At 36.0% G+C, this 26,805-nt stretch overlaps 3 protein-coding genes across 4 annotated transcripts; 1 reads left to right on the forward strand and 2 right to left on the reverse strand.

Moving 5' to 3' along the window:
• Positions 1 to 8,660: 8,660 nt before the first annotated feature.
• Positions 8,661 to 11,757, reverse strand: LOC122071465 (heterogeneous nuclear ribonucleoprotein 1-like). Its single transcript, XM_042635824.1, has 2 exons — positions 11,331 to 11,757; positions 8,661 to 10,214 (listed from the first exon to the last, which is right to left on the reverse strand). The coding sequence occupies exons 1-2, from the start codon at positions 11,550 to 11,552 to the stop codon at positions 9,021 to 9,023; spliced, it is 1,416 nt and encodes a 471-aa protein (XP_042491758.1). The 5' UTR covers positions 11,553 to 11,757; the 3' UTR covers positions 8,661 to 9,020.
• A 4,051-nt stretch (positions 11,758 to 15,808) lies between these two features.
• On the forward strand, positions 15,809 to 17,899 carry LOC122071453 (protein JASON-like). Its single transcript, XM_042635812.1, has 4 exons — positions 15,809 to 16,105; positions 16,189 to 16,277; positions 16,366 to 17,473; positions 17,561 to 17,899. Exons 1-4 carry the CDS (start codon positions 16,019 to 16,021, stop codon positions 17,654 to 17,656), a joined length of 1,380 nt encoding a protein of 459 aa, XP_042491746.1. The 5' UTR covers positions 15,809 to 16,018; the 3' UTR covers positions 17,657 to 17,899.
• Positions 17,900 to 19,453: 1,554 nt separating this feature from the next.
• Positions 19,454 to 23,324, reverse strand: LOC122071452. 2 transcript variants are annotated; one of them, XM_042635810.1, is made up of 3 exons: positions 22,884 to 23,324; positions 22,576 to 22,793; positions 19,454 to 19,854 (listed from the first exon to the last, which is right to left on the reverse strand). In XM_042635810.1, the coding sequence occupies exons 1-3, from the start codon at positions 22,908 to 22,910 to the stop codon at positions 19,716 to 19,718; spliced, it is 384 nt and encodes a 127-aa protein (XP_042491744.1). In that variant the 5' UTR covers positions 22,911 to 23,324; the 3' UTR covers positions 19,454 to 19,715. The 2 variants fall into 2 exon arrangements, with proteins under 2 accessions (XP_042491744.1, XP_042491745.1); XM_042635811.1 differs by having other exon boundaries at positions 19,810 to 19,991.
• Between the last annotated feature and the right edge of the window lie 3,481 nt (positions 23,325 to 26,805).

A 26,805-nucleotide genomic window follows, 5' to 3' on the forward strand; every position in this document is an offset into this window, starting at 1 on the left:
AAAAAAAAAAAAAAATCAAGGTTTCGCCATGTGAGAAGACATGAAGCACTAGGTATCACTAAGCATTGTTACATATATATGTTTTCCCCCCTTCCTTCAATTATGATATTGATCCCATTTAGACATGCATTGTGTGTGTGTGTGTGAGAGAGAGAGAGTGATGGTAAGTTATTTATGATCCCCACAGTCCTATATATGTCAAGTCATCATACTAAGTGGTGTGATCCTATTAAGTGATGCCACTTATATTGCATAATGTTAGTATAATTCTACTTACTAATTAGTGCTATTTATCTATTAAAAAAATAGTATTTATCCATAAGAGCAGCTTTAATTGGATATAACATATAATCCCCCAAGTGATAGAATTTTAGTACATTATGGATTTACATTTATAGAAGTTGATATTGTTGAAAACCCTAATTCATCATATCATCCAATACAAAGAATCATAACCATATATTGGAAATAAAATATATCCAAAAATATTCTAAAATATAAGTATTTAATAGTAATAATTAATGAATTAATGCATTTGTAAACAACTTACAAAACTATCACCGAGCTCAAAATTTCATCTAATAACTATCAGGAAATTCTCCCTAATCATAAAGTTGATTCCCTATTGAATGTCTCCTCTATTCAGAAATACACATTGTAAATTTAACATACTGGTATATAGCCAATGTAAGCATGAATCATTGGTCACCCAAATTCCACCATGTATAACCGCAACAGTGAAGACTTCTTAGTTATGAGGACCAAAATAATTGTTGCATAAACAACTGACAATGATCCATACAAGACTCTTAGTATGGTCACGTTCAACAAACATACAATATGAATGCTTATATTTATATTTTGGAATCACACTCTAAACGAATGCCCAATTTTGTTCCTACTTGAGAACACTTTAAGCTATAAGTGTATAACCTAAGGACAATACATCGCACATAATATGATAATACAAATTAATTTAATTTAAACACTTCAAATTGGGTTTGATGGACACATATATCCAACAATCTCACACTTGTACATCAAAGACAACATCCATCTGATTTAATACCAATGTTTTGAATGTATGTAAAAAATATATTTGGTGCTAGTATCTTAATCAAGAGATCTGAATTTTTTTTACATGTCAACTTTGGCAATACATATATTACCATGTTGTATGATCTCTAGCAGAAATATCATGTAACCTGATACCATAGTTGGAAAATCAGGTTTTTTGATTCGACTCACTCAAACCTAATGAGTTGTGTGAGTCAAACCAGGTCAGGGTGAGTCATGTTTTTTCTTCTTATTTTCTTAATATCTTATTTCTTCTCCTTCTCTAAGTAAGAAGGTAATTAAGGCTATGATTGCTTCGTTGGTGAGAAGAAAAGAGAGCAATATTAAGAACAAAGAACAAAAATTATATTGTTTTGCTTAGTTGTAGATCAAATTATGGCCTATGAATAGTATATGGCCTAGTAATAAAAAACTAAACAAGTCTCATATGACTTGGATAAAAACGCTGAGTCAATGAAAGTTGGGATTGACTCGGAGCTAGTCAAAGACATTTTTTAACTTGAGCGAGTCTTTATGACTCATGTTAAAGTTTTATGTTTTTTTTTTTTTGGCAAAATAGTCACGGTACGTGCAGAAAAATAGAAATGCGAAACGTTCGGATCTCGGTGAATGTTTACGTAAGTGATATGATTGACACGTGTTAAAAATGTTAATCCTGCTATTAGAGTTGTAAAAAGTTACAACTCTGTTTAATATTATTAATATTTAAATAAATAAATAATAAAAACCCCAATATAAGCGGACTTCTCTTTTCATTCCGCTTAGAAATCTTGGTCCTCTCTTTCTCTCTCTCCTTGCTTCTTCTTCAAGGTTGTTCCTTCTTTCTTCTTCCTTTTTCACCGCTCTCCAATCTAGTTGAAATTTTGTTTACCAATTTTAGTGAAGATTTGCATCCATGGTAAATTCTTATAGGTTAATAATATCTATCCAATAAGTAATAATAAAATCCTAGATATTCAACAGCTTTGTTCACTTTATAAATTCAAATTTGCCTTTTGCCATACATGCAAACTTTACTATTCAAATCCCTTCCCTAATGATTAATATGTAAACATGGTATTTGGATATGTGTGACCGAGTCTCTCATATGCTCAGTGCTTGAAAATAGTTATGTTGATTTTTTTTTTATCTCATCCTATTTTGAGAGAGAGAGAGAAAGAATTGAGATTTCCCAACAAAATCGAAAGAGTCCGTTTATATTGGATTTTTTTTATTTATTTATATAAAAAAATATTAAACAAGTTAAGTAATCACATCCGTCATCTCTCTACCCTAAAAACTAGGAATCAGTTACAATATAAAAAATTAATAGATGGTTTAGATTAATCTAAACTTAAATGGACGGTTAATATTAAAAGAAAGTGAAAATAAGATTACAATACGTACGTCCTGCTACCACTCGCCCTTCTTTTTTTTACTCGACTGGGTGACTTGGCCAAGTCAAACCTGATTTTCCAACCATGTTGATACATGAAGTTTCATTTGCCAAAAAATTAATCAATGTAGCAAATGGATATAAAATTATTGTTCTATATCAAGAACCTTATAGAATGGTTCTAAATGTCAGCATGACTAGTATTGTGTTCAAAAATGAAACCTTAAAATAACAAATTAAGAACCAGAAATACCTTTATTTTCCTATGAAATATTCTCTCAGTTTCTAGATGTGCATCCGCTCTTTTCTTTAGTGCCAGAACAAGAAAATTCAAGCCTCAACAGAAAGTCGTGATGTTTATTTTGGATATGCATTTGTGACTGCTAACGTATTGCGGTTGATTAGTTGAACAGCATATACAACTCAGCAAAAGCAAGGCTATGACACCAGAAAAAAATCGTCTGCAATTCCGATCTCGTACAATTCCGTGAAATACCACTTTCAGGGGTGACACGTGTATTGATACCAATGCAATGGTCCAGATATGATTTAAATGTATTTTCACTGATTTAATGTTTTATTAGTTGTACCAGATCTGGGCCATTGTATTGATATTAATACACGTGTCACCGCCTAAAGGTGGTATTGCACGGAATTGTACGAAATAGGAATTGCAGACGATTTCAACCCCTATGACACCAGTACAACATTGTTGATTCTCATTCTACCATTAAAGTGAAATATATCTGCTTTGTTTCCGATTGCTTAGCATTCTCTCATGTTGAAACCTAAAATAGATAACATTGTCTGGGAGTCACCTTAACTACCCATTTATGGGCTATAGTCACTTGAGTCCTAAGGATGTAAATTTGAAATCGAAACCATTTATCGAAATCGAACTGAACCGTTTACATCAAAATCGCAAAATCTTTTAGTATATGGTTCAGTTCTGGTTTCAAGTTTAAGACCGATTAGTTAAATGGGTCAGGTCAGTTTTAACCGTTTAACCCGTTGGTTTCAAACCGAAGCGACACCGTAAAAATCGAACCATGTAAACCGTCAAAACCGATCAGATTGACCCATATAAATATTAAATATTTGGTTTTTTTAACAAAACATAATGGTTTAATTTAGGGAAGAATTAAGGACCATAGAGGTTGTCCAACAATTTATTAAATAATTTACTCCTATTATGTAGTTACGTGTTTAAATCCTTGCTTGTTCAATGCCTCATTTAATTTGATACAAGATTAAAGTATTTATCAATAAAAATAAATTTTAGTAAGCACGCGAATAAACTAGCAACCCGATTGCTAAGCGTTTAGAAACCGTATGGAATAAACCGCGATTAAAACCGTTTAAAACCATGAAACCGACACCTTTTAAAAACCATGGAACCGAAACCGTTTCCAAAACGGTTGCGGTTTCAGAAAGTACAACCATTTAGTAAATGGTGTCGTTTTAGTTTCAGCCAAATTAATATGAATCAAACCGAGTGCACCATGAAACCGAACAATTAACACCCCTTTATTAATTAACAAAATATATAGACTCATTATCCATGAGCTTAGATAGATCATATAATAAACTAAACATCTTCCAAGGTCATCTTCTCACATTTATATTTCAATCTTCAGTATATTCCTCGTAGCTTTGACTCTTGCAAACTCCTTACAAAACCACTATTCTTGTATGTTCCAACAAAGTGAGAATGAAAAGCAAAAGAGATGCCCATCCAACAACTCAGATTTGTTATAGCTGCCATCACATATGATAACGCAAGGTTCCCCGCTTGACAATCTATGGTAAGCATTTATATTACATACACCAGAAGCCTCAATACCAGAAGTCATACAAGCCACATCAGAAGGAATGAGTTCCAAGTTGTAGAACCATCAAGAAATGATTTGGACAAGCAAATTTGGGTTTGAGATCTGAAGGTTGAAAATGATACTATTACGACAAATCATGAAGAAGAAAAGGATATCTCAAGAACAAATAGAACGCGATGCTCCTCAAACTTGGATAAACGGTAGAAAAGGAAAAAACGAACGTTGTCAAACGGTGCCTTAGACCCATAGGTCTAGGCGAGCAAAGTTCTTTCCAAAAACTCACATGATAGAAAAACATGTCATTCCACCCCTAACTTCGTTTTTCAAGTTGAAAAAACATGTCTTCCAATTTAATCCTATCATAGGGTTTTGACATATCAAGCTTAAAGACAGTCCACTCTTGTTTCCTTTTATGATTTTATCAGTAAGTGAAGAATTTCATGAGTGATTATTACATTGTCAATATATATCTATCCTTGATAAAAACAGTATGGAAAAGGGACGTACAATTCTATTTAAAAAAAAAAACCTATTTGCCAATAATTTAACAATTATTTATATAATATTATACATAGGCTAATGGGTCTAAAGACCTCTAAAAAGATAGATTTTCTATCTTAGGAACTAAAATGATTAAAATGTCGAGAATAAGATGCGTATAAAAATTATGAACATAATTAATCAAATCTGTTTGAAGTGCATCCCAAAGCTCATGATAAATAAAAGATAATTCACCGTGTCCCAGGGCTTTATAATCCTTAATTCCAAACAAATCCTCTTTAACCTTTTCCGTAGATGGATCCAAGGGGTTCATAATGGTGATCGAATTAAAATGCTCAATTAATACGAAGGAACATAAAAATAAATTAAAAAAAAAATCCATTTTAAATAGGATATGGTATAGAGAACTTCCTAAAACTGCAAATTAGCCTAGTATTATTTTCCTTTCAGTTAGATAAGAAATTCTAGACTTTTGAAGCCCATACATCTCCTCAGCTTCAAGAACCCAATTTAATTCGCGAAAAACTTTTTCAATAGCATTGAATGTATTGTCAATCTGTTCCAAACTTCTAAATACTCTAAAATATTCAATTACTCAAACAGAGAGGCTTTCCTATGGTGAAGGTTGCCTAAAACATCTCTATTAGTTCCAAACCTTCAGGAAGTTAATAAGGCATTTTGCTTACAAAGTCGAAAAAAAACACTTAAAACACTTAAACCATGCAGTTTGGAAATGAAACAGTTATTTAAAAAGAAAGACTTTAAAATATGCATATCTTAAAACTCTTATCATATTGATTTTTTTTTTCTTTTAGATGTAATCTTTATTCTTCTTTGGTGAATTATTATTGTAAGAAAAGTCTGCTATTTTTTCAAATGTCATAAGATATTTATTTTTTTCACGTGGTAGAAGATAAGTTCACTTCAACCATTGGATGGAAAAGAAATGATCTAGATTAACAATCTGTCAAATCTTAATTTAATTTAATCAAATACCCCCTTTTGTATTAGCACATATCATGCGTGTATATATATATATATACATGTGTACGAGCCATGGCCTTAGGACCTCTTTGCCTTTCTTCTACCTATCTGTCAATGTTCGAATTTCTTTTAGCTCTTTAACTTTTTAACTTTTTATTAAGAGACAATATCCTTTGGTTCAGTTAGCTTCTTATGTAGCTTCTATGGGTATGTATGCATTGTTTTTCTTGTAGGTCTTGTCATTATGCTTTCGGCATCATAAAAAATAATAATAATAATAATCATAATAATAAATAAAATCTCTTTGCACAAAAAAAAAAAATCTCTCTATCACTTAGGGTCTGTTTGATTTTGTTTTTACAAACAATTTTTCTGTGCTTAGAAACTGAAAAACACCCAAAAAACCATTTGATTTTTTTGTTTTGTTTCACTTGTTTTTTGAAACAAAAATAGAAATTTATGTCTATTTTTGTGTCTAGAAACAAGAATGGAGAAACAAGTTAGACTTGTTTTTATTTGTTTTTATATTTCTAGAAACAAATGGGAACAACAAAATTGTAAAAAACCTAATGCTTCACTCGACCTACCCAAACTCCCAACCTATTATTGAAACTTCTCACTATCCAAATGTAACGATTCCAACCTGATTATGCGGAACTCACAATTTCGGATTGCCTTCATCCTTCTGAAACTTATCTTCATGAAGCATATATACAACTCCAACATAATACCTTCACTCGTGAGTTACATTCCTATAACGTCATGCCTTCACTCATGTCTTGAACTTGACTACACCATTAAAAACATTTCAGGAAACAGAAAAATCAAACACCTTTTCGCATTTTCAAAAATCGTTTCTCATCACAAAAAGGGCAAAAACTGTTTATATTGTTTCTAAACACAGAAATAAGAGAAACAAAATCAAACGGGACTTCACCTTGAGAAGATAATCATTCGTTTGACTTGACTTTGACTGACAAACTACGTGGGAAATGAGTGAAGTTGCCACCATGCAATGCATTATCGACGTTAGGTAGAGCATTGGGCAGGAACTCTCAGATACAAGGCTACAGCAAGCAGCTACTGGGCACTAACTGAAATTTGGGGAATACCATACCCTCTGGAGAAGTACCTTTTTTTTTATTCTTTTCCCTCTGATTTGGACTATAATAAAAGATAACCCAGGACATAACAAAGGCCGCAGCATTACAGCCATTTCTTCCAAACTTAAAAGAAACGAAATTCCAGCATGCCCTCATCTAGAAGTATATATCAGCAGAGTCAGATATTTAGGAAACATTGTGAATCAGCCACAAAGACAAATTTCAGATTAAGATTGAGCAAATCTTATATGTAGGCGATACACACACCCCCCAACCCAAAATATATATATATATATATATATATATATACCCCACCAGTGGTTGTGAATAGTCCCTAGTTAATTCTTCAGTGCATTGTTTTGCACCTTCGCAATCTCGGACTTTGACAGGAAAGTTGAAAGCCTTTTTAGGTCAACCTGTAAAGCACACTTTCAGCCCCACCTTAACTTGCTACTTGAGAGTCATTGCAAGCATGCAGATCTACTTTCAGGTGAGGGAGTGCTCCTTTTCAAATAAACAAGAGATGAAGGAAGAAAATAGAGAGAGATACGAGATCATCCTACCTGAACAAATAGAGGCATTTTCTGGCAAGACTAAGTAGCTGACACAGACAGGTTTAGCCAATGAGACAATTGAAGCAACATGCAAAAACACAAGCTACCTTCCCAAATATTTTGAATGAAAGATTCAAAGTTGGCTTAATAGAACTGTCTACTTCAACTTCCCATTCATATGAGAAAGAACCATAGGCAATAATTCTGGGACTTCCAGCTTGAATAAATAAATAAGCAAGCTATTTCACAACTTTATGGCAAGCATGATCAAAACCCATTTAACAAGCCACATATCCATATGGCATACTTAGAAGTAAAACCTAAAAATAAAAAAAGTGGACAGGGTAGGATGAATACCAATACCATGTAAAAACAAGAGATGGGAGGGGAAAAAAGGTTTTTCTCATTTCATCAAGTACCCTTGTCTGGGGCCAGAGAAAAGATCTAACTAGATTTAAATTCATTAATGGAAAGGGCACAAAGGAATGAAATTCGTGAAAGAAAGATCTAACTAGATTTTAAATTCACTAAAAGAAAAAAGAATGAAGGTTCACTAGGCTAATCCACATCAACAACCTCAAACAATTTCAATCAGAGAGGACCTTGAAAAGGTGTTTGGAGTAGGAACATCTTCAGAGACGGTAAGAGCAAGAAAGGCCAAATTGTAGAACATGGAACCGTTGCCTGTTTAGTCAACATACCACAGGTCCTTCAGATTTGTAGACTCTCCAAGGGATTTAATTGACATGCATCTGAAGACTCCAGGGAGTTTGACATTGTTGTTTGACCTGGCCCTCCTTGCCTTGCTTTAATTCTTCGGGCAAATCAGCAAGTCCTCTTTAAATGCCATTCCACGCCACCCCCAGTAAAAACCTTTTGAGAGCACAAACGAGGTTAGACACCTGGTTCTCATTTAGACGACGGGCATCTCCCTCTCCTCCTGTACAACAAGGAGCAAATACAGGAGGAAAATGATTATGCCATTGTCAAATATCTCAACTACCACTACCATTATCGCTAGGCATTACGTAGTGATCAACCCAAGTGGCCTAGAGCTCCACGCTGATAACCAAGAAGCCTCTCTACATCTAATACGTCTGTGTTCTCTATCTACCATACCAAAAAAAGTAGCAGTATACTATCGCTATCAAGCATAAGTTCCAATTATAAAGCTCTGTACTTGCACCAATAAAATCCTACTCAACTGCCAGAGATGAATGCTGATACCACATCATAAAAAGAAATACTTAAACTATGTGTCATCAAGCCAGACAGAGTAAAAGTCTAGAAGAAACTCTAGCTTTAGCACTAGATAAGTGAAAACCCAAATCAGCTATGAGACACAACAATAAGCACGCCAATTATAACACTACAACTTGAAGCAAATACCAAATAAGAGTATCAACTACTTATCAGAACTAATACTCATTATATACTAATAGAATAGTCACTACTGCAAACTACTGGGATTTGAGCAACCCAACCAGTCCCAAGATCTGCTACCATCTGCATGTACCGCTGCTCCACGACTGAGATGAGAAGCAAGCACAGTCCCATGAGAGAAGAGAAGCTCTTTAAGTAATCTGGATTACTGCTATTGTCCCTGTCTGGTCTGAGCACCACCATAACCACCACCATAACCAACCTGCCCGCCCGGAGGTCCATTTGCCTGGGCAGTCCCATAACCTCCCGCTTGTGAAGCATCAGACCTCCAGACAGCATTTGGATACCCTGAATTCCCATTAGCATCACCATAACCACTCCCCATGTAGCCAGCACCAGTCCCTTGTTCTCCCCCACCACCACCAGCACCAGCACCAGCAGGAGAATTGCTGCTTGGGGCACTACCACCACGCCCTCCAACAGCACCATAGCCACCTGAGTTAGCATAAGATCCATCTCCTCCACCATAACCACCATAACCATAACCTTGATTACCATAACCCACAGCTCCACTAGGAGACTGAGCTGTCGGTGCAGAAACAGAACCACCGGTACCAGCAGCACCACCAACACCCGCAGCATTCCAAGGTGCTGCAGTACCATAACCTGCATTAGCACCATAGCCTGCGGAACCATATCCATAAGGAGCTTGATTACTCCATGGGCTTCTCGGGGCACCAGGTGGGCCACTCACAAAACCAGCATTTGGTGCATTTGGATTTCCATAAGCCCCAGCAGGGCCACTATATGCAGCATTGGCACCACCATAGCCACCAACACCATAACTACTATAACCAACACCATTATTTGCTGCACCAAATCCATAGCCAGGTGCACCATAGCCAGAAGAACCATAAGCTGGGAAACCACCTCCGGCTGTTTGAGGTTGCATGTATCTAGTGGCATCCCGACCATCATATGTATTAGTGTTGACCCCAGAAGAACCATAACCCTGATAATTCCCACCACCCATTGAACGCCCACCACCTCCAGGATTTGCATCTTTTGGGAGGGCACGTTTGACCTCAACTAGTTTACCATTCAACTCATGAAAAGTCTTGTGCAGGACTCTATCAACTGCTTCCTCAGTATCGAAGGAGATGAAACCAAAACCACGAGGTCGTTGGGTAGTCTGATCATACATAACTACTACATCTGTCACGTCGCCATATGTCTCAAAATACTGGCGGAATCCATCTTCTGAAAGAGTGGGAGGCAACCCTCCTACAAATATTTTCTTGGTCCTAGTATTGCCCCCAGTTCCAAGATTTCTGCCTGCATTAGGGTTCCCAGACCTAGAGGAAGGGTGCTGTTCCTCTCTTGACAAAGCCCTTTTAGCTTCCACCTGAATAATAAAGCTAGGGGTTATAGTGCAAAGAAACACAATGGTAGCAAGAATACAATAACCAGACACGAAGAACCATTAAAAGACATGCACAAAATGAAAAACCTCAGGAAGCAAGTTCATAACAAGATCAATTTAAAAAATTAAATCTTGGTACTAGCCCACAAATGTAAGCTGTAAAACTAAAACGGGAAAGTGGGGCTATGACGGCCAACTGGGCCTGCATTTTGACCCACAGGATATGATGATATGTCACATATGCAAAAGGCATAACTTAATACAATTAAAATAACCTAGAAGAGAATCACAAGCCGAAATATGAGCAAATTCTAAAAGAATGAATTCCAAAAAAGAAAGCTTTAACTGAGAAAATAATATCATTAACTATAATGACTAAACCAAACTCTCGACCACCGAAGCATTAAACCCTCCTCTCATTACAACACTAAACACATAGATGACCATTTAAACCATTACAGAATGCATTTACTAGGGGAAAAATAAGAGCATAGATTACAAGTTCAACCAGTATTGACTAATTAAATAAATAACTGTGCTCAAATACAAAAGCAATATAAGCCATAAACATCAAGCTAACTGCAATAAACAATAATTTAACTCAACTCCCATTCGTAAATATGGCCAATTAAGATAAGAAGCTCCAGCAAATGCAAACAGAAGTCACATCTATCAAGAACACAAACAGTAAATATCAACAACAAAGTTCCACACAACCATTTTCTCACACAACATCCACCGCCTCCCGCCACTAACCGGACCAAAATGTGAGCATACAAATGAAAACAAAAAACCTCAAACCCAGATCCGAGAATGTACGAATATTTACACAAAAATGCTCAGAACACATTAATCAACAGAAAATATCCTAATCAAAAGAGAACCGGTGTCTCATCCAAAGACCTAAACATGAAACATGGGAGCAAACGAATAAATAAATAATCAAATCTAATCTAAATAAACGAAAAATATCAAACCCCACAAACGAAAACAATGGGAACGAAAAAGACACAAATCAATCAAATCCAGTAATACCCATCAAAGATAACAAAAATTCAGCGAATAAAACCCATTAAGCTTATAAAGATGGATTCTTACCGTTCTCCCATCAATGGTATGCTTATCCTGAAGAACCCTATCAAGAACCGAAGGATCTGAAAAGACAACAAAACCAAACCCTCTCGGTCTCCCTGTCATCTTATCACGCATGATCACAGTCTGCAATACCTCACCATAGTTCCCAAAATAATCCTTCAAGTTATCTTCTGATGTATCCCATGAAATCCCACCAATGAAGAGCTTACCTTGATCTGAATCCATTTGAACAAAACCAAATCTCAACCTACACCGCTACTATCTTCCTATCAGTATTTGTTCTTTTCCCCCTGTTCTTCACTCTCTTCTGTAGAGCTGAAGAAGAGAAGGAGAAAGGGGCTCAAGGGTTTGTGCCTAAGGGAACGCCGACTATGGCCTTAACCAAGAAAATATCTACAGTCTAAATCGTATGCCCTGGAGAGAGAATAAGGAAAAACCAAGAATTTTTAGCCTTTCAGGGTAGAAAAAATAGATATATTTTAACGGATAAGATGGGTTGTTTTGGATGGTCTGGATTTCTTTAACATGATAATAGTAATTGACGGTCCTGATTCAATGTAGGGTTTTCATATTTGGTAAAATTGGGACAGAACAGATGTCTTGATCTCTTTCTGATTAGAATCAGCTTCTAAAAGGTCAAATATTGATTAGATTCAACGCCGAATAGCATTTAATGATTGGGAACCCAAATATTCCAATACCATGTTACCCAGATGTTGATCAGTACGTTGTGGAAGGGTTGGCTGAAAATTCTGATCGTTGGATAAGGATATGAAAATCAAAATGAAATTGTTGAAATTGAGTCGAGTAATTTACATCAAAACCGTGAAACTATTTAATAAATAGTTCGATTTTGGTTTTAAAATTGGGATTACTTAGTTAAAAGTTTAGATTGAATCAAAAAGTTTACACCAACTAAAATATACATGATAAGTCCAATGTAAAGTTTACATCAAACAACTATTAAAATAAATCGTATAATATAAGAAATGATTGGATTCAATGTTAAGTTTATATTTAATTCAATAAAAAATTCAAAGGCAAAGAACCTTTTTTGAATAAAAACTTAGAAACCATTTATAAACAATTTTGATTTCAATACTTGAAACCATTTGTTAAACGGTTCTATTTTGGTTTTACTTAAAAATTCCTGCATCAAATCAAATCAAACCATTTATATCAAAATCGACTCAATTAACACCCTTTATTTGGATGTTTAGAAGAGAATGTGATTTAAAATGTGCCAAATTTTTAGATGGAGATTTAATGTATGCTCTTACATGCAACTAGCCATACTCAAAAACCATCCATTATATATAGAACTCCTAAAGCCAAGTTTTAACAGCTATGACATGTCTTGACAATCCATTCAAGCTATGACATGCAATCACCATTATTCTTTTGCTCCTTGTAGTCCTTAATAAACCCCTTGAACCTATTATTCTTGCGCACTCATTACAAAACCATTATTTTATCTATGTTAACTATTTATGTTTCACACATCCACAAGTAGATAGACGCTCAATCCATTACTGCCATCAGCAATAACAAGATGAGAAAACCCTTGGGATTTCTATGGTAATAATTTATGTCTCACATCCACAAGTTGATTAGTATAAACTATAAGGATAAATCTTCAAATCACATACCCAATTAGAAATAGTTCAAATTAAACAATAGAGATTCAGCTTGGTATGTTAAAAAATGACACAATTCTATCACATCCATAAAAAAAAAAAAAAGATATAACCAACACGTACAACATATATGACGCATCGATAAAAGCTAGAAAGTTTCACTTCATCCACTGCGAAGAGAATAATCGTTATTTTACAAAGTTGGACATTATTCTTAGAGTGCCCATTTCACATAGGGATTTAGGTATTGGTATTAGGGGTGAAAGTTTGGTCCTGACAATTCAAACTCGTCCTGAACCTGAACAGAGTTTGGGCCAAGTTTTCTAATCCTGAGGGTGGGTTAGGTCAGGTTCGGGTTGAGGCCTCAATGCAGCCCAATTCGACCCAGTTCAGCCCAAAATTTAACCCTAAATTTTTATGTTAAAACTTAGGGTTCTTATTGGTATTTCATTTTTCTGTAATTTTCTAATGTATAGGATATGAATGAAAAAAATAGGTCAATCAAAGTTAATCCAACCATTGCAGAAGCTAGGGTCAACCCAACCCAACCCAGCCCTAATAGGGTCAATTAGGGCCAGGTTGCGTTGATATGATCCTGACAAGGTTGGGCCTCAACATGAACATAGCAGGGTTGGGTTGGGTTTAGGTTGAATTTTGAGGACCAAGGGTTGGGTTAGGGTCTTAAGAAACTCAGCCTTGTTTCACCCCTAATCGGTATCATATCGGTCATATTGGTTGGTACTTGTCGGAGTAGTGATCAATATCATTATCTATATGATATTGATACATATGATTGATAGGTCAAAAGGTTTTTTTCAATTAAAAAATAGGAAAAAAAAAAATACTAGCCGCTTGTGTGTCTCTACACTTATACATACGCAAATGTGAAAAGACCGTATTGTTCCCCAGTCAAATGCTTCCATGTGCCCTCTCATTGGCCTACGCGTTGGCATGCACCTAAAGGGATGTCAATCGGTCAGGATGGGCTGGTCTCAGTCGGGTTAGTAGGGCTCGACAAATTTCTAAGGCTACACCGTGAATGCCTATTTAGTTAAACGGATTCTCTAGGGCAGACATGGTACGATTTATAATCAGGTCGATCGGTCTCGAGCTATAATTGGATTACCATAAATGGGCTTTAATAGGCCTTACCCATGCTACGTACCAATTTATCCCTAACATGTATTAAAGGGGATCTAAACGGTGCCTTCCAATGTCAATGCAATAGTTGAAGTACTCAATGTAATAAGCTTATTCTACTGAAAGCACAATTTTACCTCAAGCATATGATGCAAACCCACCATTAATTCACCACTACAATTATAATTATACATATATAATTTTTTTTTAATTTAATTTTTTATTGTTAAAGACACCTTGTTCATTGATTAATCTCTTATTCATCTTGAAAATTGGAGCAAATCTACTTGGACTTTTGCTTCACTCTTCAATTTTATTGGTGTCAAAATGTGGTTTTAAATAATATTAAAAGGGTGGGGCTAAGTCGAGCTTAAAGGAAACGATTCAAGTCAGGCTTATAAATGTGTTAGGCCGGTCTAGGTTAAGCGATAAACGTGTCAGGCTCAGTTGGACGTGGAATTGACACCTGTGCCACCAAGGTAACATTCTTTATCTGAATCTAAGGGTGCTAATCGATTCGGTTTCAGTGTATACAGTTTTGGTTCGATTCACATTTATTTAGCTGAAACTAAACCCACACTATTTACTAAATGGTTGCACTTTCTAAAATCTCAAAACGGTTGTGGTTTCACTATTTTAAAATGGTGTCGTTTTATGATTTTAAACGATTTTGATCACGGTTTATTCTATACGGTTCACAATCTGTTTGCTAGTTTATTCGTATGCTTACTAAAATTTGCTTTTGTTAATAAATGCTTCAATCTTGTATCAAATTAAATGAGGCATTGAACAAGGAAGGATTTAACTACATAACTACATAATAGGTGTAAATTATTGAATAGAGTATTGGACAACCTCTATGGTCCTTAATTCTTCCCTAAATTAAACCATTATGTTTAGTTAAAACAACCAAATATTTGATCGTTATACGGATTAATTGGATCGATTTTGATGGTTTAAACGGTTCAATTTTCACCGTGTCAATTCAGTTTGAAACCAACGGGTTAAACGGTTAAAATCAACCTAACACATTTAACTAATCGATCTTAAACTTGAAATCAGAACCAAACCGTTTACTAAATGGTTTTATGATTTTGGTGTAAACATCTAGGTTTGGTTTTAGTAAACAGTTTTAGTTTCAAATTCACATCTTTATCTGAATCAATCTGATGTAGGTAGGCCAATACTACTGATACGTATATGTATCGATACTGATAACCGATACAGTGAACTAAAACTATGATACATTGACACCGCAATAAAAAATGGGGCAAGTGAAAAGAAATATTTGTACCGGGGAATCTGTGGGCAAAAACTCTTTTCTGTATAACTTTGGAAGATCAAGAAAAAACAAACTCATAAAAGAACTGATAAGCTGCAGATCAGACCATTTAGAAACATCTTCTATTGTAGATTCCAATCATACGGACATGCGATGGTGGGGAGACTATGAACCGCTTAAGCCCATGGCCACAGCTTCAGTTCCTCACCAAACTGGTGAAGACTGAAGACATATCCAAAATATATCCTTTCTTTTATAGAAACTCTCCTTTACCAAAAACAAAAAAAAAACAATTAATAGAAACTCTCTGGCAGCCACCACACCATTAATCAATCCTATCACCTTCCACGTTTGTAACGGTCATATTTCAAACCCCAAGCCCAAGATTTCTTCAGATCCACTTGACCGTTTTGTCCTCTGCTTCTTAACTTCCTTTTTCTTCCTCTTGTAGCCTTAGAAAGACATCATACAACAACGCTCTTCTCCATTCACAGTCCTCTCTCTCTCTCTCTCTCTGTCTCTCACTTCACTCTTTCATGACTCACCCACTAGCCATGAAAACCCCCTAACGGATCTTCGTCTCAGAGAAACAAATTAGCCTCTGAAACTAAGCAGAAGAAGAGACCTCTGTAATGGGGTGCTTTCTGGCTTGTTTTGGTTCCTCCAAGAACAAGGATCGAAAGCGCCGCCGTAAACACAAAGTCTTACCTGGAGATCAGGTAAATTTATTAACTTTCCGTTCTGTGTTTTCTCGATTTAATTTAAAATTGCCGATTACCTACTGTGTTGAGTTTTGTTGCAGAGACATGGAAGCTGTGATCCACCGAAACCAACACCCTCTTTGAACCAAGAAAGCAAGGAAACATCCATTGGCTTGATTTCAGAACAGAGGTTGATTCTGGATTTTGATTCGGTTTCTTGGGTTTTCTTGGTTCTTGTTCTATAGATGGTTAACCCTTCTCTTTCGCTTTCTATGTAGGGATAAGCCTGAGGAGCAATTGAGCCTCAGCGCCAGAAAAAAGGTCACTTTCGATCTGAATGTGAAGACCTATGAGCACGTACCAGAGCCAGAAGCCGCAAATCATACATCGGAGAACGAGGAAGAGAAAGAAAGGGGAAAGGAAGAAGAAAAATCAGCAAAAACATGCGAATCCCTTTCGGTCTCTGAGGATGATTCTGTCACATCGAGCTTGGGATCTTATCCCCCGAACCACAGATACCAAAATTGCAGAGACAGCGACGATGAAGATGGAGGAATAGATGATGGAAGCGATCTGGAGGATGACGATGATGAGGACGACGATGAGGACTTTGATGATGAAGATGTTGAACCAACAGAATTCAAAGAAGAGTCTTCGGAGTCGTTTTTCTCTTTACCAGCGGAATCACGGACGCAGACTTGTGCGACTCCACCGAATGAGAAGGAAGTTAACAGCTCCATGAAAACCAGTGATTCACCTGAACAGGAACTGAAGACAACACTACCTTTGAATCAGAATGCTCGAGATAGAAGTAAATACATTCATTCAGTGTTGAACCCAGTTGAGAATCTCTCACAATGGAAAGCTGTCAAGGCGAGACCAAGAGCAGCAACACCACCATCAAAGAATCAGAAGGAGAACACCAAATTTGAGGAAGAACCACAAATCCCCTTTAGTTCAGAGCCAACTTTCAAGCTATCACCTTTGAAATCCAACCAAAGCTTCAGTCACTCTAGGCCTGCAAGAGAAGAAATCTCAGTTGATGCCAGCCTTTCAAACTGGTTGGTGTCTACTGAAACCAAACCAAACACACAAACTAGCTCATTCACTTTTGTCAATGAGTCAACAGAGAAAAGCAGATCACAGAGATCGAATTCGCCAATTAGTCCAGAAGATCGACCAATTTTAGGCGCATTAACAGTGGAAGAGCTGAAACAGTTCTCAGCATCTACATCTCCAAGAAAGTCACCAAGCCGGAGCCCTGAAGAAATACCAATTATAGGTACTGTGGGGAGTTACTGGAGTCACACAGGTCAGGCCACAGATTCAAGCTCTGGTTCTTCATGTAAGGGAGGAATACCTAATACAACCAGCAAATACAGAGAGGTATCCGTGAAGTAATAATATTTATGGTCTGATTATCATTGGTTTAATGGGTGGGCTCTAATATAAGTGGGTGTGGCTTCTGTGCAGGATAAGAGAGTGAATTGGCATTCTACTCCATTTGAGAGAAGGCTGGAGAGAGCTTTAGAAAGAGGCTCTGCTGAAGCTTACACCAGTAAATTTTAGATAAGAGGCTGAGATTATGGGTCTGGGAGTGGTTGCATTTCAAATTGTGTGATTTCGAGGTCATTATTGATTCCCTTTTCTATGTGGTTTCAAGTTTACTGATACTCGTGTATGTAGTGTGTCCATGAGTCATCACAGATTCAATGCTGTTGTTTGTACTGCTAAGGAAGTGCTTCTGTTGTTAATTACTGCTGTTTTAAAGAGATTGGAAATGAAAATAACAAATACTTTAATAGTCTTTAATTGTCAGTTTATAGAAGAAAAGCCTTGAATTATCTTCTGATTGATGTCTTAATTGCACTTGGTCACGGATGCTTTCACAGTGGACATGTTTATCAATGGACTAGCCTTTTAGGCCTAGATGTGTGTAACTGTATATACCAAAACAGAGGTGTCTCCAATCTCCATTGGGTCCCCTCCCCCCAATGCAGGGATAAACCTCAAATTTTGATTTGGTTCTTAATCTTCTGATTGGGTAATTCCCTCATGCTGCTTGCAGATTTAAAAAGGTTGCACATAGGGTTGTGAGCCATTGTTTGCATTGGAAAATGGTCACCTCACCCTTTTCATGAGCTGAAAAAGGGTTTTTCCTGTAACTCCATTCTCCCGTGTATTTACATAGTTGCCTTTCTCTGCCATGTGGGCTTCAGTGCCGTTGCCCAACTTGTAAAGCACTGCTGCATTTTTGAGCGTTGCTCCACAAAAGACAGAACTTACCAATCTTTTGATTTCTCAGAAAAAAAAAAAAATTAAAGGTTCTTTTGCCACTTGGCATGGTACTATGAAACTGCAAATTGTCACAGGTCCATAAGCACATGAACATCTGCCAACTCACACCTGCCACATGTCAGAATTGTTTAAAAACAGCAACTCTTTCTGCACTTTTGCCAGGATCTCGTTAGTTTGTTAGAACAACAGCAACTCCAAGCCTCTCATGAATTATGAACAGCTATTTTTGGTTGGGATCAGTTTGGTTTCAAGTTCTGCCTATTGAGCCCCAACTCTCACTGAAGTAGTACCTCCACCACCCCTCTTCCTCTGTTAAAATAAATAAATGATAGATCTGCACTGGAATACACCCATGACAAAGAGTCTGGATCGCTGGGGAAGGTTGTGAGATGGGGTGGGTTGGTTATCTGAGGGGAGAGGAACCTTTCTCCACTACACAAAAGGCAGATGATTGGGTTTGTCTGCAAAGCTTCTAATTATGGAAGTAGTACCTTTCTGCATAAACTTGAGGGATCTTTTTTTTTTTTTTTGGGGGGTGTGGGGTGTTTAGAAAAATTGACGGATCATAAGAGAGAATTTTGTCCTGCCTCTGTTTTAAAATACTTCTCAAGAATGAAGAGAAAAACAGAAAGGTAATCAATTATATAATGAGCCTGAACAAATGTAGAGTCTGAAGGAAGAAATAAAAATGTTACAAAGAAGGGTTCATTCTGTGCCATACCTAGTTTGATGCATGGTGCAGTGGACTTAAAACAAATTAGTTTAATAGGGAATTACAAGCATGAATTTAAGAAACAGGCAACACTGGGTTGCAGAATTTGCACCATTGCTTCCACATGTCAAGCTAATATTGTCCAGTAATGTCCAACATGCCATTGGCTGGCACTTGTGTCATATAATTTTCACACTTAAAAAATAAAGAGTACAATAAATTAGTTATATGCTGTGCTTTAAATGCCTTGGTGCAAGATATATGTGTTTTCATCTATGGATTCAAGATTGGAAATTCATCTTGGGACACAACCATTGTTCCATTGTGACAATTTTTTCAAAATGCAAGTAGAGAGGTGCCCAAATTTCAGAATGAGGGTGGGATGCTATATTTTTCCCAGGAAACAATTCAAAGAAATATACAAGCTAACATCAGCACACAACAAAAAAAAATAATAGAACAGAAACCATGGAGTATTGGCACTTCGTGCAATAGGATTGTATTTGGTGCGTGAACAAAGGCATGTCTATTAAACATATATTACATGTTTGGGAATTCTCACTGCCTTATATCTGCTTTCATTTCGAGGAGTTGATCCACACCAGTGAAATCTGATAATTAGAATGTCCGTGCAGCAACTTCAAATTGGTCTGACCTCCCCTTCTGGAAAGAAACAAAATGAAGCCAGAGACAAAAGATTGCTTCTTTTTTCTGATTGGACTGTCCATCTTTATGGCCACAAGCTGGAGAACAATAACTAAGAACACAATCAAGTTAGAGCAGGAGATCCTAGTCCTTTCGATTCTATTCAGGTAACAAATTTGTGTATTCAACGTGATCTACAATATAGTACATATACAAGAATCTGAATCCTCATCAGAGTCACTTGAATCGCTGCAAAGAACAAACAGGGGATTATGGGTGAGATGATGATACATGAATACTTACAAGTAAGCTTATGCAAAGAAAGAAAGCAGAAGAATGAGGGTTGGGGAACAAAACCAAACCAATTCATGGTTGCAAACCTGTCATCAGATATGCATGGTAATATTCTTAATGGCCTTTTAGCCCTTTTACAAGGTAAACTAGTTTTGCAAGCATGGATAACTATAGAACAATGGATCTACTAGACTATTCTCAGGAAAGCGAAAAAATGCAAGTAGAAGAGATTAAAAAAACAGATGATGCCCTTTGTTCTAGCCCCCACCCCACCCCAAAGAAAAGAAAAGAAAAGAAAAGAAAAGAAAAAAGAGGCCTAATTAACAAGAATGAAGTGCCTATCAGTAGGAATTCGAGATGGCAAGGGCTGAAAGTAGAGGTTATCTCCAGTTCTTTAAAGTATAGCTCCAACATCAGTCTTAAAGCTAGTGACTAAGCCTAATATCTCTTTTTCTTAATAAGAAAAATTAAATGATAAAGATAATTTGCAACTTCCTAAAGAAATGACACAAGCATTGGTCCATATGGTGCCTTCTCAAATGCGTTCATTTTTGCAGCAATTTCAAGTCACCCTCAACCACAGATATCTCTACAGAAAAAAAGAAAACAATATTGTTCCGAGTTCTGACAAATGATTCAGAAATATTGGAAACAGCATTGAACTCAAGACAACAGGCTCAAAGAATTGCGAATATTTAACAGATCACGCTATGATCTGAGCCAATTATCATAAAATGGCATCCGTACATGCATACTCTGTAAGGTGGAAAGGACTGCATTGGCAGAAAGAGAAGCCTATTAAGAAGCTGAAGTTTTCAATAGAGTTTCATCTTGAAGTAGATTAGTCAAAATATCATTGAGGAAAACAAAAGGCAATGGCTATAAGGTACCAAAGTTTTTCATTGCATATGCTATATAAAATACCCTGTAATTTCTTAAGGGCAATTACTACAGAAGTAGATCATGTGGCTAAAGTTAACCCCTACATGAACACAGAATAATAGTTCATGAGAAACATCAGGAGTGAGAATGTGGAGCTAGAATATTCTTATAAATGTAAGTCATTTATCCAGGAACTCTTTACTAGAGCATGGGCTTGTAGGAAATGATACCAATCACAGTTTGGTACTACAGCAACAAATAAACACATTAAATAAAGCTAGGTGGATAGCTATCTATATTTTCTTGAATGATCAAACCCCTATAATACACACTCCTTAAAACTCACAACAGGGAATTCTTAACTTTATGAAGAAACTAAAACAGTTTCATAATATCAGAGGGATTATGGAATTTTGCTGCAAGGTTTCTGTCACTTCGCAATTTCAAACTCTTTGAAATACTGTCACATTACTGCACATGAATTTTGCATACCAATGTTTTAGAACTTGTGACTTCAAGGAAAAGCTGATTAGTAACATATAAATTATGCATAAATTACGGAAGAAACATATGGAATCCCATGAAGGAGTCATAAAAAATGCATCCAATTAATTAAAATATTCACAATCATCCACGCACTTTCAAGGTTGTAGTGCCACAACCAACAGATTAAAGAGGATGATGATATCACTGGGAAGTTTCGAAGGCTGAATTAAATGACTTTCTTAGATGCCTCTTATGGGAATACAATGACGACGAGTTCAAAATGCAACTCAATATAATGAAGATTTCTCAGGAGTATTCAAAATACCCCAATTGGTATCCATCTTATTATATGTTCTGTCTGCTTACCATCTTTTTGTCATTATTTTTAAGTGAGCTACAGTATACAATGCCGCAAAATGCCAATAAAATAGTGGATATTAAGATGGTATTGGTTTTTAAAAAAAATCGGAAGAAGTGCTGAAAACTATATAGTTGATGTTGAGTGAAAGATTTGGAAGCAAAACACCAAGTTTTATGTCATAGAATGCCTCAAACTGCCAATCAAATAGAGGACACGTTTTAAAGATCAGGAGAAGTGCCAAAAACAATAGTTGATGTTGATTAAAAGACAAGGTAAAATAAATCAAGTTTATGTCATACTTAAGTAACAATCACACCAAACTGGAACCACCAAAGCAAATTAACCCCACCATTGGGTAACATCACATTCTTATTCGTCCAAAGTTTTGGCATTTTAATGCTTAATTCAAGCTAACCATGATTTGTGGCCCATTTAAATTCTCTACCATTAGAGATGTATCATTAGTTCCTGACTAGATTTTACAGCCTGCTCTCAGCTAAGCATATTAAATTTAGTGAATAAATGAGAAAATCCTTCTCAAACGGGGATGATGACCAAAACTTTTGTCTGTCAAGAGACTTGTAGCCGCAACATCTTACGTTACATTTAAGCTTTAGAGAGTAGAAATACTGTAATTAAGCTCCAAAGCAAACGCTTGCAGGCAAAGCAAATCAAGCAAGATCACAGAAGGTGAAAACCAAATCAAGACATCATTGTTACTACTTCCTAACCATTCTAAATGCATTCCAATGGATACGTGATGGAAAAAAAACAGAGAAGCAATAGAACAAGAGTGAACCCATGTATTACCTTGGTTGGAATTCCAAAATTTCCACAAGCTTATTACCGTTCCTGTCATTCCACTGCACTTTTCGCCGTGACTTCTTCGGATCCTTCTTCATGCCACCCTTTCGAGGCGATAGCAAAGAGTTCAATTCATCATGTTCTTCTTTATCAGGAGCAACCTGACTTCTCTGAGGTTCTACTGTTGCGGATGGCTTGCTTTCGCAGCCATTAGGGTTAGAAACCTCCGTAGCCATGGATCAGTTAAATGGATCCATCAACACAAGTTAAAAAAAAAAAAAAACTCAATGAGTGATCAATGGAAAAGCCACTACCTTTCCACACGAGATGGATAAATCCATCCGTTTTTGATATAGAACATCATCAAGAGTTGAGGATCCCTAGTGCTCTTAATGGGATTCAAAACAGATACTCGATTCACTAATGCCAATTTCGACGAGATTGTTCAGTGAATTGGAATTTCCCCTCTTTGAGCAAATTAGGAAACAATTTTATACGAAATAAATAGAAAGAAATCAGTGACAAAACAAGACATTCCTTAAAGAAAATCACATGCTTCTGTTCTGTAGCAGACAGAGTTCACAACCCAAAGAAAAAAACAGGGAATCATAGAAAGAAAACCAAAATTAGTGGAGAGTAAAGAGAGAAGAGACAGAAATTGAAACCAGAGAATTGCTCTCGTTTGGGTTTGGACGATGATTGATTATGATGAAAGGCTCTGACCAATTAAAACTTTCTTCTTCTTATTCTTATTCTTATTCTTATTTCTGTTTTTATTCGTGGAGAAGTGCTTGTGCTGTGGTGTTGTGGTCCATGAGTTGCATAAATTTTAGTTATTTTTCTTTAATTTTTTAATGCCTAGTAAATTAAGGATTAAAGTTTTATAAACAAAAATAATGAGTAACTAATTTAAAATAAAGTAATTAAAATCTAAAAAATCTAACAGCGTACAGATGTGTCCATGTGGTGCGTAGGTTAGTTAGTGTCACCGGTGTCCTTTATAAAGATTTTTTTTTTTAGTTAGTTTTTTAAAAAATCTTGTTGCAATTTGTAACCACGGTTGGTTACAATATGAGTGTAATTTTACTCTTTTTTTTAGTATCATATTTTTGAGAAAAAAATGATACCTCATCCCCATGAATGGTGGAAATGTTGGTCTTATTGATGCTTCTATGTGGTGCTCTTATTGGTCTTTACGTTGTTGCTCTTAGATAAAATTCTATTTCATTAGAGGCAAATCAGACCAGTTTACATAAAATTTGCATTAGATGTTAAATTAAATGATTTAAATTAATTTTTTTTTTATCCCTATGTAAAATACTACATGAAATAATTTGATCACTATGATTGAGACCTTTTATTTCTAAACATATGGATCACACGATTAAACACGATATTTTTCCCAAAATTTAAACTTGGAATTTCTATTTGTTCACCACTTTGGTGACAAAAAGATGCACCCATCAAAGGCATAAAATACGAGCCCTTGGTGCTTAAAACTAGGGGTGTCAATTCGTGGCCCGACCCAACTAAATCGACCTGGACCGATCGTTTATAGACCGACTCGGCTTGGACCATTTATTAAACGTGTCGGGCTTGAGCCCGGCTCGTTTATAAATGGTGGGTCTTGGTTTTGCTACTTGGACCGTCGGGCGTCCGACCCAGACCGACCGAATAACGCCCTACTGAGATCGGCCTATTGTGCACCGACTTGGCCCAACCCTTTAATGATTGTAGAATACCTATTTTACCCCCCAAATTAAAGAATAAAAACTAAAAAGTAAAGACATGTTCACATTTAAAATAATGGTTATATTTGGTATCATTTTTTGGTTTATTATCATTTTTTTGGGCTTGCATGAGTGGGCTAGAATATAAGAGCACATTTTAAAGAGGGACCATTTAAAAATCGGTTAAAACCTGTTTAACATTAAACATGTCCGTAGCCCGATTAAGACCCGACTAAAGCCTGATTAAGATAGCTCAATTATAGCCCGAGGCCAACCGACCGATTATAAAGTGTACAATGCCCTCAATAACTAAGCCCGATTAGTTAAATGAGTGGACATGGTGTAGCCTTTGAAAGTCTTCAAGCCCGATTAAGCTCGATCAAAACCGAACCAATCCGACCGATTGACACCCCTACTTAAAACACTTAACATGACATGACATAATAGGGGAAAAGAACTGAGATTGGCGGGCGCTGCTGCTTTTGTAAATTTGCCTTTCTTCTTTTATGCTTATTGCCTTGCAATTATAATTGAATCTTTCTCTCGTTTTCTCCCTCTTTCTCTTATTAGCAATGTGGGCCTTTGATGAAACTTTTTGTTACACAATGATTGTCGTAGGATAGGGGATTCCTTTCACACTATATATATATATATATATATATATGTGTGTGTGAGAAACCTTCTTCCTTAATTGAATAAATATGGCTAAAAGGCAAATACAAAATATTGATAGAAGACAAATACAAAATATCTTCTTTCTTCACTTGTGAAATATCTAAAATGTTTTTATGCTATTATGGAGTGACAGTTGAAAAAAATAAAAAATGTAGTTAATGTTCAAAATGACAATGCTTAATAAAAAATGATTTTCACTTATTAAAAGGAATGTGGAGGAGGTTTTATCTCTCACGTCGGCCCCTAAAAATCCTCAATTAAAAAAAAAAAAAAAAGCTCACCTATTTAAGTTTGAGATTACTAAAGGTTTCTATCTTATGTACATAAGCGTTGCATTCTAAATGAGACCATGAGCAATGAGCTTGATAAAGAGAAGTCAGTCTTGATCGCGATGAATCAGGATCAGACTTATAATATAATAAAGGCAGCTCATTCAAATGGAATTTGATGTATTAGTATCAACTTTTACAGTTAGGTCTCTTCAAGATTCTCAACAATATCAATCATTTTCAACAATCTAGATTTTCGAGTATTCTTATATGCTAATAGAGTTAAGAATCTGCAAGCTCAAAGTAATTATTATTATTATTTTTTTTTATGATTTTTTTCCCTTTGTCTTACTCCTAAAAAATATCTTGGAATTATATGCAGGCTCATAGTAATTATTATTATTTTTTTTTTTTCGAATTTTTCCCTTTGTCTTACTCCTAAAAAATCTTGGAATTAGGAGTAAAATAAGGTTTTCATAAATAATTGGAAACGGACTCATCATTATGCCATTATAAAAAATTGTCATTATTATCATTAGTTGTCATTATTTTGCAAATATTACTGTAAAATGATTAGATTTATCCTCATTAAAAAAATGTATTATATTTAAAAGGTCAAAAAAAAAGAAAGTTTCAAATTAGTTGAACACGTTAAGAGCCTCAAGAGATGTCATTAAGAAAATTACCCCCAAAATTTACTTAATCACAACAGCATCTATCAGCCAAGAGAATAAACGATCAAACCAACAAAACCCTCATCCCCTCCCATAAATAAAGGCGGGAACCATATCATTAGTAGGTCTAACCGTCCAACTAAAAACCTCTTGAAGGAGACCAACAAAATTTCTTGAAAAGATGAGATTTTTTTTTTTTTTAATAAGATCCCAAATTCCCAACGTTCCACAACCCAAAGTCTATGTCCCAATCCCCAACCACCATCTATATAGGAAAAAAGAAAATTATCCGCTTGCATGTGTATCTATGCTTATAGACATGTTGGTCAAAAAAGATTTTGATGCACCCATCCAATGCGTTAAAGATGCTTCAGCATAGCTTCCTATTGATTTGCACGTTGACACAGTGGCCTCACGAGCGGGTAACATTCTTTTTGTAACTTTATAATTGTATGTATTGGTATCAGATCAATACACTCATATTGAACTGTTTTTCCCTTACATATACCAATGCCATACCCTTTTTTGACATTTTCAAACCGTGTAGGCATGTAGCTAAGCTGTGAGAGAGAGAGAGAGAGAGATTGTAATTTCAGATCGGATGAGCCGCCATTATGACCTCATTAGTGAAGTAACAGAGGATGGTCCTCCCTCTGTCCCTCGTGAGCCAATCAATATCTAAGGTTCTGAAATATATCATTTGTTTTAAATGAAATACAATAGGACAGAGTCGACAGACTAAGGCCCACCCACCTGACCTATGTGAATCAGATCTATAGCTCAATCCAACTCAAAACTAAGGAAACAATTCTTATCCTCTGAAGAGTTTGATGAAGCTGGAGAGGTAGATGGATGGGCAATCATTTTGGAGTGTTTCTGAATCCAAGT

The sequence above is a fragment of the Macadamia integrifolia genome, unplaced genomic scaffold (genome assembly GCF_013358625.1).
Source record: "Macadamia integrifolia cultivar HAES 741 unplaced genomic scaffold, SCU_Mint_v3 scaffold_22A, whole genome shotgun sequence".
In the NCBI taxonomy this organism is placed as follows: Eukaryota; Viridiplantae; Streptophyta; class Magnoliopsida; order Proteales; family Proteaceae; genus Macadamia; species Macadamia integrifolia.

Coding starts and splice junctions, on each gene's coding strand:
- LOC122071465 (XM_042635824.1), bottom strand. CDS start 11,552: ATGGATTCAGATCAAGGTAAGCTCTTCATTGGTGGGATTTCATGGGAT. Junction 10,215..11,330: donor ATACCATTGATGGGAGAACG/GTAAGAATCCAT, acceptor TTTATTATTCAG/GTGGAAGCTAAAAGGGCTTT.
- LOC122071453 (XM_042635812.1), top strand. CDS start 16,019: ATGGGGTGCTTTCTGGCTTGTTTTGGTTCCTCCAAGAACAAGGATCGA. Junction 16,106..16,188: donor AAGTCTTACCTGGAGATCAG/GTAAATTTATTA, acceptor GTTTTGTTGCAG/AGACATGGAAGCTGTGATCC. Junction 17,474..17,560: donor CAACCAGCAAATACAGAGAG/GTATCCGTGAAG, acceptor GCTTCTGTGCAG/GATAAGAGAGTGAATTGGCA.
- LOC122071452 (XM_042635810.1), bottom strand. CDS start 22,910: ATGGATTTATCCATCTCGTGTGGAAAG. Junction 22,794..22,883: donor TATCCATCTCGTGTGGAAAG/GTAGTGGCTTTT, acceptor ATGGCTACGGAG/GTTTCTAACCCTAATGGCTG. Junction 19,855..22,575: donor ATTTTGGAATTCCAACCAAG/GTAATACATGGG, acceptor TTGTGTTCTTAG/TTATTGTTCTCCAGCTTGTG.